Genomic DNA, 12,346 nt, shown 5'->3' on the forward strand with positions numbered 1-12,346 from the left:
CTGTTCATTTTTAAATCAGTCAAAAAGGAGGCAGGGCCTGTGGTGAATTCAGTTTAGAGCAGGAAACCCCAGATCTTGGCCCATTTGATATGCATTTTCAGAGGAGTTTATAAGTATTATATTAACGATAATTCTTCAGTAAATTACAAAAGGAAATGTTATGTGTAAAGCATGTTAAAAGTTTATATGCTGCTTCTCAGACTTTGGAATATTAACAAGATTAATCTCAGAGAAGCATATGCAGTATCTGGAGTTTTCTAATCTGTTTTGCAAAGAAAATCTTTCTCTGCTCAGAGCAGCTCATGGGCTATTTCAAGAAATACTCTTGAGATCTCTGACATTCTTTTTTTCTGCACTGTGAATTTGGATTAATTCCAACACGAACTCAAAATCAATACTAAAAAGAGGGAGTTACATATACTCTGACACTGATATGTACAGTACTTTGAGCTGCTCTTCCAGCACTGAATTTTGTTAAAACAATAGTGAGATGTATTATTTTGATGGCATCATAAAGAAATAGCTTTGGAAATATTGTTTGTTTTTCATGCTCTGACCTCAAATGTTCAATATAAATTTCCTTAAAGTTCATGTTCTACCTGATCTTTTGCTTCTATGTTCTGGAAAGGACTATGGGCCACAATTAATAAAATATGATCTAAAAACATTAGGGAGAGTGATTTAGGCTTCAAGTGTTGCTATATTCTAATGAAATTCATTAATACAAAGAGGTGAGAGACTTGAAGACAGCACTTAAATTTCTAAAACAAAAACAGATTCTTCAAAAATGACCTCAAGACATATAGGAATATAATAGTAAGGGGTACTGCTACCTGCATGCTGTGGCAGCAGTATTCTTGCATAATCAATGCAGCCAATTAAATTAGGAAGAGAAAATGAAAACCAAAATTAAGCCAGGACATACCTACTTCTCAGAAGCATGCAGAATAAATGGAAGTCTCATAATGGTGGGATGCCAAAAGCACATTCTCTGTGAAAACGAATTTAGATATTTCTTAATATTATAACATGCTTACCACACTACATTGAAATGTAAATAGGATATTTCTTTCAATTGCTTCTACAATAAGATTATAGTCATGGAGAAATTTATGATATTTGTATTTGATCTGGGAACAATTGCCATGTAAAGGAAATCAATGTACTAAGCCTGATTTTCATCTTAAAATGAAAATTATTTATGCATATGGATATATTTAAAGCAAATACACATGAAAATCATACTTGGCTTGTAACTGTTTTGTCAGTATTTTCCATGCTATTCATAGCTAATTCTCTTATTTTGATCTTTGAACTCAAGATTTTTATTTATAGCTGCCAGAATCTAGATGTATAGAGACATCTCATATTTCAACCAAATCCTCCAGTGTACCTATCATAGTAAAGAGCAACTCTTATTTCTGTTGATTAACCCCAAATTTCCCAACTGTTCTGTTTCCTTTCTGTGTATCCTAGATTCTGTTTCTAAAGCTTGTCAGCCCTATAAATAATACACACCCCAATCATCTCACTCGTTTCACGCCTACTGCAGTCTCCTAGCAAAAGTCACCCAGGCCTCCTAACTCTGCTTTGCTCCCACGTCCCCTTCCCACCTATTCACAGAAAAAACAAACTGATCATTTTAATGCCTAAGTTGGACATGTGACTCTTCAGTTCTAAACTTCCCAGTGCTTTTCTGTTTACATTATCTTGAGTGTTGGTAGCTGTTAAGTAAAAAAGTCTGAATCAATTGCACATTACAAGTTTAGCATTTGTTCACATGATGTCCTGATAGATAGCCTGCTGTCCTCTAAAGTGTATTTTCAGAGGTCCAAACACCTTCCAAGTTGAGGCTTTTTAATTTCAACATGTGTCTTCCAAATTATATGTAGAGTGTGAGCTTATCTAGCTAGAATAATAATCCAGAAAAGAACCTTACATATAGGATGTTCCTTTAAATATGAGTGAGACTATGCTCAATTGGTGTGGCTTTGATAATACCTTTTCTTTAAATACCTTCTTCATGTATCTATAATGTCTACAGTAGCACTCATTCTTTACATAATATTGGAAATACAAACATATGAAGATGGTAATATAATAAGAGGCCTCTAGTCTAATTCTTAAAAAATGATTCAAAATACTGGGGATGACATGAGAAAGGAATTAATTTTATCCTATAAAACCAATTTCATCTCATTTCAAAAAGTAAGTCTGGGGGCTGGAGAGATGGCCCAGTGGTTAAGAACACTGGTTGTTCTTGCAGAAGACCTAAGTTTGAATCCCAGCACCCACATGGCAGATAACAACTGTCTGTAACTCCAGTTCCAGGGGGTCCGATGGCCTCTTCTATCCTCCATGGGAATTGCACGACATGGGTGCACTTATATATATGCAGGAAATATACTCATCATACACATAAAATAAAAATAATAAATAAAAAAATATAAGTCTGAGGATATTGTGGCACTAAGGGACACCAAAGGTTTCCTTTCTTTGAAATCCACTCCTATATACTATTGTTAACCATTAACAGAAAGGTATTGAGTCAGCAAGCTGCTGCTCCAGCTGACTTCTGAAGAGCAGAGTCCATCATCCTTGCCTGGAAGGTGAAGTCTCCATTGTGCCTTGCCTAGTCCTGGGACTAGAGCTGAGACTCGCCCCCGTCCCCCATTGCAATCATTAGTTTACTTACCCCAGATTCATTCTCCCCTTTTCTCCTCACTGTTGTAGATGCTATGGGGCTATTCCCTGAAGACTTTTTTTCCAGTATTCTTCTCAGCTGGCTTTGCATCTATGTAAAGGAAATGTTCCGCGGTAGTTAGTAGATGAGAAAAAGTGAGAAGACCTGGTCCTTTTCTCTTTTCCCTTTCTACCTTGAGAATATCCTCTGGCAGGAATCGGGTCTGCTCTGTGGACCAGGCCTCCTCTCCTCATGACTTCACCTTCCATCACACGATGTCAGCCATTAGCTTCTATACAACTTCTTCAGTTGTCCCTATAGCTTACAAATACTAATGACTTCTCACTTATATTAATCTCTAAATCTTTTTTTCTCTTTCCCTTTTGCTTCTTTCATCATTTCTGTAAATAATTCCTTGTATTCAACTTCCTCTATATTAAGTATCTAAGAAGTTATATGTATCTAAGATGTTTGTACCTGGCATGTACAAACACACACGCACACACACACACACACACACACACACACATACACACACACACACACACACACAAACACATCTCTGCCACCTGTTTAAAGAAGAACAAACAAATAAACCCCTTCTTATACGAATACATACTGAATTAAAGAATGTTCCTGCTTATGTTTTTGACTCCAAGGTGGAAAGTCACTATATCTTATATTAATATCATCTATTAAAAAAAACATAAGTGTATGTCTAAATTTATATAATAATAATGATCTTTTGCAGGAAAAAATAACAAAATAATAATCCAATAGTAATAATAAAATTAATAAATAATTCAAGGCAAGGTATGCACCAGGAAGTGAGGCTTCCTCTTTGAAACCAAAGGTAGGGTTTGGCTGTCTGCTGAGGGAGTGAAGGCTGCTGGCATTTTGTCATTTGCAGTTATGTAAGGTTTTTTCCCTGTCATTTATCACTTTTACAATATCAGAAACAAATAAAAGGCAGAAACAAAACACCATGCCTAATTTTGTTAAGTGTGCATGCCTGTAGGTATTTTTATCTGTAATAATAATTGAAAGTATAGAAAATTCTGCTGTAAGGTTTGCTTTGAGATCAATATTTTTGAGCATTTGATTCTGAAATGTGACTAATATGTTAGGAAAGAATTTGAACATGCCATCACTGCTTCTGTGCAGTTTCGTCAGTGAAAACATCATGTGACGTTGAAAATGACATCCCACTGAATTCAGAAACCGGCGTGCTGTAGTCTAATGGCCAATCACCACTATCAAATTGACTGAATTTGGTGTTACCTAAGAGACACACCTCAGGGCATATCTATGAAGGGCTTTCTAGAAAGGTTCAACTGAAGAAGGAAGACCCACCCTGAATGGGCTGAGGTCTCAGAATGTGTTAAAAAGAAAAAGAGGAGGCCAGCTGAACACCAGGATTCTTGATTCTCTGCTTCCTGACTATGGACACAACATGGCCAGCCACTACATGTTCCCTCCACCATGGCTTTCACATCATAAGGACTATGCACTATAACAGTGACCCACAAATAAAGTCTTCCTTTCTTCCTGGGGTTGTTTTTATCAGTTATTTAGTCACAGAAATGAGAAAAGTAATATGGTCAGATTTCAGATCATTTCTTCGTGAACTTCACAGTAACTCATGATCTGCAAATCTTCTGAAGTTTCTTTGAGGAATTTTATGCTCTTCTGGCAAGGACCACACATTCCCTGGTAATACCCTCTGTCTTTAATGCCAATGTCCCTGGAATGTTCCTCAAGGAACAGTCACTTAAGCTCTTTTCGCAACCCCTCGGCATTTTCATTGGAAGTTCATGCAAATGAAAGAAATGTAGAGAAATTTTGCCTAGGTAAGTTTCCACCAAACAGTGTAGATTATGCAATGGGCCAAAATGGCCCTGAGTTGATTTGCAAATGTTCTAAAGGTCACAGGATTGACAGGAGGAATGCACAGGAGACAAGCGGCATACCCCTTCTTAGTCAAGCTATTAAGTAGACTACCTGTCACTTCAAAGTAGTCTTGTGTGAAAAGACTGAAAATCAGATAATTGCACATTTCAAAATGAGGAAAGATTTAATTTTTCTCATGCGATTTGACTTGAACTGCTATCTCTGTTTCAGAATGGACTTTTACCTGTGTTATCATCTGTTCTGTTGTTTTTCCCTGTTTTCATTTTGCAAGCAACAGTTTTCTGCTTTTCTTTTCTTTCTTTTTCCTTTGTTTTCTTCTTTTTTGTGATAAGCTGCTTATGCTTCAGTCAAATTTCTGCAAATGCTTGTTTGGGCAAAGCAGTCCCCCTTCCCTCCCTACCTGCTCCTTCTTGGGAGGACACCCATTGACCTCTGAACTTGTGTTTTGCTGCCTTTGCACACGCACTCTGTGGTTGGCTGTGCTTTGGGAAGCTTTGTTCCTAGCAGTTCTCTGACAAAGGCTTACTCTGTGAGCACAGTTCCACTGCAGGACTTCTTTGTTTAGGCTCTGGCTTCAACTACGGAATCACAAATACTCTCCAGCTGGGAGTCGGACAGGGACAGAAATGAAGAACCCAGGAGCCCAGCAAGATGTTTCAGTTTCCCAGGGTGTTCGAATGATGTTTTACTTGATGAAGCCTAGTGAGACCTCATTCCAAACCGTCGAAGCAGTTCCTGATTACGTTAGAAAGGTGAGACTATATTGAAAGAGGCTCTCTTGCTCTTTACTTTAAAAGGAAGGTCAACACATACTGGGGATTTGTTCACTTTCACGCTTTGAATTATTACAGTCTAATAAAAAATACAGTTTCTTCAGTCAAACAGCAAAAGTGCAATTTCTAAGTGAATTCATCTTCATATAATATCCATAGCTGCCATTGTCTGTAAATTCCTTTCTTTATATGTCAATCTAGAATATGATAAATAATTTTAGTTTTCCTGGACATGATAGCATTGCAAATTTAGCTGTTGGAACTAGATGTTAAATGGTTATGCCACATCAGTAAACTTGGTAAAATTCTCTTTTAAAATGTGTAACTTGTCCACCACCTCCAGCAAGTATTTTCTCTTTCATTTGGTGGAGTGGGTCTGTAGAAGGAAGGACACACAACTTGTCTGAATCTAACTTCCTAAGTTTGAACTTGAACTAAGTTTTTCTGGAAACTCTGAAACTTTCAGAGGTGCTTTTCACTTCTGCTGCCTGCTGTGATTGGAAGTACAAGAATCCAGAAGGAAACGGAGTGCTGAACTCCCAAAGCTCTCAGAGTTAGTTGTGAAACACTTACTGGCTCAGGCCAATAACAGGAGAAGAAGAGTGACAACACAGAGCTGTTCTTGGGAGGTCAGCTTAGAGAGCATCAAACCATGATCAGTCCCTACACAATTGATTCCCATCTTACTTTAAGATTTGATATTGCCATTTTTTAAAAAAAGAAACGTGGTGCTAGAAAGATGTCTCAGTGGTTAAGAGCACTTACTGCTCTTCCAGAGGCCCCACATTTGGTGCCTTTCAAGACTCTCCTCTGGCATTTAAGAGCAATCCCTGCCAAACACACACCCATACACAAACAACATGGAAACACACATACACATACATAAAAATAAAATCTTTAAAAAATATTTTATTATTATTATTTTTTAAACAGAGCATAGGGTAGGGTTTATTCACAGAAGAGTGGGCGCCCCACACTTATGGCTCTGCCGTAAGTCCGTACTCAATCATAGATCGTATGACCTCCTGACAGCCACACAAAATTGTGAGAGAGGTGCTTGATGTTCTAGGCTTATATAGCCTTTGCCCCTCCCCTCACATGCAGCTAAGGTCAACTGATTGGGTGGGAGGGGTAACGGACTCCTTGATGAGCACAGGAAGGAGGTGTGATTATAGCTTGCCAACATAGTGGTCGGAGGACACTTCCAGTTAACACTTCACTCCTTCCTCTGGCTCTTGCATTCTTTCTGCCAACCTCTTCCACAAAAGTCCCTGAGCTTTGGAGGGGACATAAAAATAAAATCTTTAAAACAGAAAAAAAAAAGAAAAATGTTGTGCTCATATCTTCAAACATTAATATTATTTATAGTGCAACAACAGACCTAACCCAGCATTCATTTGTCAATGCTGAGTCTTAAATTATTTATTATAATAAAACACAAAATCACACCTGAATGAATGAAATTACCTTATTTTTTGACTCTTAGAATTTTTTTTTTTGCTTCTGTTTCATGTCATCATCTAGCAATCCTAATAAGTTTTTTAAAATTCTAATTGTAGATGCCCTTAAGGAGATCCTCTAACTGTGATTCTGACTACTTGTAGGCAGAAGACAGACTGTAGCTTGTTTAATTAACTTTAGTGTATTTTCTGGAATGTTGGGCATTTTCTTTTCAAATTTAGTTATTTATCTGACATAATTAATATAATCATATTTTTTTCATTTTTTAATTACTTGGTAGATTTTGAATATATGTTTAGTGCATCCTCAAATAACTAAATTTCTTTGCCCATTGTGTTGGAAATAATCTCATAACACAGATGTAGACAGTCACCTGCTGGGCTTCCCAAATATCAAAGGACTAACCAGAAAATGTGGAAAGTTTCATGTCGGATAGAACAGCGTCTCTTCCTTGCAATTTTCTTTCTAGGCTACTCCATTTTTCATTTCCTTGATACTGCTTGAACTAGTTGTCAGCTGGATTCTCAAAGGGAAGCCATCAGGTCGCCTTGACGATATTCTGACCTCCATGTCAGCTGGTGTTGTATCTCGGCTTCCAAGGTGAGTCCCATGTTTTAAAAAAAATCAGTGAAAAATCCTAAGAAACTTCAAATGTGAAGTAGAGGAAACCTCATGTAAATAATTGATGTATTCACAAATACATTCTTAAGGATTTCAGGATCATGCAAACTTTGTTACTTTGTTCAATGTTGATTTGTTTCCTTTAATTTTTAATAGAGCTTCCTACACATCGCTTGTTTTAAGACTGACTTTCCTGGCACTTATTTATATTTTTGCACTGAAGTGAGTTCTTTACCTACCTTATTGTAGTCCCTGTCCTGAGTTTTCAACCAGTTACCTGCAGGAGATATTATTTTGTCCTAGTCAAATTTGCACTTCCTAAGCTTCAAACATTTCCACTGTGTGTTGGGCAAGTCTGTGTACAGCTGCAAAACTCTCTTCATCCTGGGTCTAGTCTGACCCCACTGGCTGACCCCATTTGTATCATAGGGATCGTATAGAAGCCCTCCACTGCTTCTGTATTTCCCTGAACATGAAATAAAAAACCTTTCCTGAAGCATACAAGGGTTACTCTCTTTAGCCTTCGCTGGGCCCTCTACTCCCCTTCTCCTTCCTCATTTTTGTCCCATCATGCTGTGATGCTAGGCATTCCACACACCTCAGAGACACTTCGTTCCACCTGGAAAGCCATTCATAAGGCTCCAGTTCATTTTATAGGTCTTAGCACAGACATAACTTCAGCAAGCCTTATCTGCTGCCAAACTCTGAGTTAGACACCTCCTGTTTGTGTTCTGTAATTGTGCTTACCTAGAAGCAAGGCTCTCTTCTTCCCCTCAGGCCTCCTTTCTAGCACGTATTCACCTTGAGAACAAGGGAATTGCTTATGTCAAAGTTTTAGTTCATGTGACTGGAATCATGCCTGGTGTATAACAAATGCTCAAAAAATAATAATAATATCTTTGTAGTGTCCGGTTGATGATAACATTGGGTAAAGAAGGGGTCAAACAAGCAACAAATCATCTGCTTTTTGGTAAGAATGAATAGAGAGGTAGTAAAGGAAAATCTAACAGAGGGAGGATGGAAGACACCTTCAGTATATGAGGATTAATCAGAGGCAAAGTGCAGGGAAGAGAGCAGAGGTGGCTGTGCTTCCAGCGGGGAAGGAATGTGCTCATTTCGGACTCACATCCTGCTTCTTCCTACTGTTTGTAGAACTTAATTTCTGACTAGAGCTCATTGCTTTGGAATGCTTCTAGGAACCACCCAGTGGGAAACCAAGGTGGATTTATTTTTAAAAGAACGACATTAAACTTTAAATATATCTGGGAAAAGGTGCAATAATTTGATATAACGTGTTTAGGTAGGAAGTAAATTTTTAAAATGCATGTCAGTGTTACTTTGAGAAGATTGGATCATTAGCTTTATAGCAGTAACAATAATAATGATGACTCTGAGGCGTTGTTATGGTTACACAGTACAGTCAGAATCAGTGGATGATCACTCCTCTGATTCAGTCTCAGATTGCCTAAAATAACAACTTTAAGTTATAGATGATTTCCTGAATTGCATGGTTCTTTTTTCAGAAATAAGCATGAATTCCTTTCATATACTCTTGGGCATGTAGATCTAGACACAAGTTTGTTTACTGAAGAAAATCCCATTAGTTTCTATAGCCCATTCCAAGAAGGGCATGCACTATGAGCTTTTGGAAATCTGTTGATCAACTGTGAACACCATTTTATGGCTGGGAAGTGCTCTGCAGGTATAATTATAGGTCATGGATCTTAGTGACTTGGAATGAGGTGTTTTTGGTCTGATTTTTTTTCAAGAATTTAGAGTCATCATACTGGATGAATGCTTCAGGATTTCTTTTACTTTTCTAAATTTAATTTTGGTAATAAGCAAAATTAGACTGCTCCTTTATAACATTAGCTACCAAATATACTTTGTTCTCAGTATAGCTTTTCTTTTCAACAGTATGACTTTAAAAGGCACTGAGTTAAAACAGTGAAACAAGACTACAAATACATATTTTTACAGAAAGCATACCTCAGAAAGTAGATACACAGTATACAACACACATATACACACTCGGTGTATCAACGGGGAGGGGGAGATGAGAAGAGAGGAGGAGAGGAGAGAGGAAGGACAGGGGAGGGGAAGGAGGAGAAGGGGAAGGGAGGGGAGGAGACAGGAGAGCGATTTAGAAAGAAGCAGAGAATCAAAACAAAACTGACCAGTCTTTTGGGAATAGAACATGAACTTCTTTTTCCTTCATCCGTTCTTCTTTACATCCCTTAAACTAACAAAAACTTAAGTCATTTTATAGCTCTGGAGTTCTCTGAGAGAAATGTAAAATACTATTAACTTGAATTTGTAGAACATTTTCCTGTAGCTGTATTTTAATGAAAAATGAAGGAAAAAATTGCTTCTTTGCTTCTTACAAATATAGAAAACAATCCTGAATTATGAAATGTAGGCAGGTTTTTTTTTTTTTTTTTGCAAAATATCTCAACTCTCATATCCTGTACTTGAAACAACCCAGCAAAACAAACTATCTGAAAGTGATACTTAAATACATTTTCTTTTACTTTTCTCCTATTAAAAATGAAAGTTGTAAACAGAAGAGAGAGCTGAGACAACACTCTTCTCAGTCTCCTTACAGAAAAAAGTAAAGAGAACCTTGACTCAATTCTTAAAACAGTATTTCAGTCAATGCCATAATATCCAGGCGAATCCCTGTGCAAATCTTTAGCAGCCGAGGGTTAGATTAACACGGGGTGAGTCCTATGTGCAACAAGGAGCGAAGTTCATTTTCTGTACAGCAACAGGGACTTGCCATATCCTTCAAGTATGTGATTGCAAGGGAAAGAAATACTATATCATTAGTTAATCCACTTGTGAAGAACTGTGCTCTGGATAATAATTCTAAGCAGCACATATGTAGCCCCAAATAAAAGAACTAGAAATCAAAGTGAACAACTTTTTCCATCTCTGCATTCCTGCAACAGAAATGTTGTCTGGAGATTTTGAGGAAAAGCAATGTTCATTTGAAGATCTTGATTTCATGATTTCATACAATTTGAAGTCTCTTAAAGATTAATAGTTTGCTTACTATATTCAAAGAAAAGACACGTGGTACACCTTTAAAATGTTTATGTATGGGAAAATATTAATCACAGAGAAGACTATATCTTGTTTACAAACCTGTTCCACAGACCTTCATTAGTAATAAAAGTCCATCCATCCTCACACCAGATTCTGCATAATCCCACATTTGTTTCATCTTCTGAAATACAGTAGGCAACCTTCCTAGTCAGAAGCCAGTCCTGAAATAGGTATTCTGCCGATCGGAGCTGAACAGATGTATCTTACAGATCGGTTGCTTCTCTGTCAACTACTTGTGCAGACAATAAAAAATAAACTGGTTTTAATGAATTATACACAAAATATAATATTTAATAAACTAGAATTTGCAAAAAGCCTACTGACTTACACATTAACGATCGAAAAATAATCACGTCTCTTTCCTCTTGCTCATTTTTCCAGAACTCAACTTCTAATCCTTCATTAGAGAGCAAGGACTTCACTTTGTTACTTCCTCCCAGTGTTTCTGCTGCCATAAATTGCATCCTCCCCAGAGAAGTTTTATTCCTGATATAAATGTCTGTAGTATGTTTGTTTTTAAAGTGTTCATTTATTCGATTGAAACAGCAGATTATAAATCAAATTGCAATAGGTTCAAGGGAAAATTTAAGTGGGTAAATTTTCAAATAAGTTGAAGACACTCCACTCTCAATATGTGTGGGTCATTGCTGGTTTTTACTATGGAACTAGTTTGTAACTAACTGGCCATGCCTGCTATGGAATTTTCCATTCCTGACAAAAACATTTCAGTTCATGAAAAAAAAAAATTAAAGGAAGAAATTAAACATCTTTGAAATATTCTGATGTCCTTGGGGTGGGGCTGGAGAATAAAGAAAAATTGGTTACTGAAATTTCATACTAAGTTTTAGTATATGAGGCAAAGCTATCTTTAACAACATCCGTATATAACCAGAAATGCCTCTCATTTGATGTGACTTTAATAATCAGGTATTCATTGTTCTAGATAAAAGCAATTAAACTTAAGTAATGTTAAAAATAATGCTGCATTGCTGCTATTAAATGTGTCATTCACAGAAATTTTTAAAATATAGCTGTATGAAAAATAAAAAAAATTAAATTGTTGCTTTATTAGTTACATTTACTAGGCAAAAATTCCTCATTTCCTCTTATTTATAACATAGAAACACTATACATAGACTTTGTTATTAATTTTGTTAACTTCAAGGAATCTGAAGTTAACACACTTTTCACTAGAGTAATATATTTTCCTATGAAGAATGTAACAAATTTATTTCTTCTAAATGTATCTACCTTGTTGTGTTATTAGTTTATAGTTTAATAGTTTTACAAAGAAACCAAATGATCATTTGATAAGCATAATGTAATTTTACAATAAGAAATAGAACACTATATCTGTTCACAGAAGGTAGAAGATGTATCTTTTTTATTATTGGTGAGGAAAAGTCAATATTCCACTAGATGGAGCAAACGTGGCAAGAGCTTTCCAAACAGGCAGCACAGGTTCTCAGGTCAGCTGTAAGTGATTTTCACAGTAAATATCTCATAAAATTTCTTAGAGGAAAATTGCTTAAGGATAATGTTAAAATATTTTATTACACTTATTTTTTATGTGTATGTGTGTATATGTTTGTATATGGTATGTGTGTGTGTGTGTGCACATGTGTGCCATAATGTACACGTGGAGATCACAGGACAACTTGTGAGAGTCGTCTCTCTTTCTACCATGTGAATCCTTGGGATTGAAGTCATGTTGTTAGATTTAGGAATCAAGTGCCTTTATCCACTGAGCCATCTCACTGCCCCAGAAAATTGTGATATATATATATAT

At 36.6% G+C, this 12,346-nt stretch overlaps 1 protein-coding gene across 2 annotated transcripts in view; it reads left to right on the forward strand.

Moving 5' to 3' along the window:
* The first annotated feature begins 4,996 nt into the window (after positions 1–4,996).
* Positions 4,997–12,346, forward strand: part of Agmo (alkylglycerol monooxygenase) — a 305,041-nt gene continuing 297,691 nt past the window's right edge. Inside the window, exons 1-2 of one of the 2 annotated variants that reach the window (XM_029559290.1) lie at positions 4,997–5,346; positions 7,298–7,428. In XM_029559290.1, the coding sequence (XP_029415150.1) occupies positions 5,221–5,346; positions 7,298–7,428 (257 nt within the window). In that variant the 5' untranslated portion in view covers positions 4,997–5,220. The remainder of the gene's footprint in view (positions 5,347–7,297; positions 7,429–12,346) is intronic. The other variant, XM_029559289.1, reaches the window with a different exon arrangement.

Source organism: Nannospalax galili, unplaced genomic scaffold (assembly GCF_000622305.1).
Source record: "Nannospalax galili isolate Female #2095 unplaced genomic scaffold, S.galili_v1.0 scaffold249, whole genome shotgun sequence".
NCBI lineage: Eukaryota > Metazoa > Chordata > Mammalia > Rodentia > Spalacidae > Nannospalax > Nannospalax galili.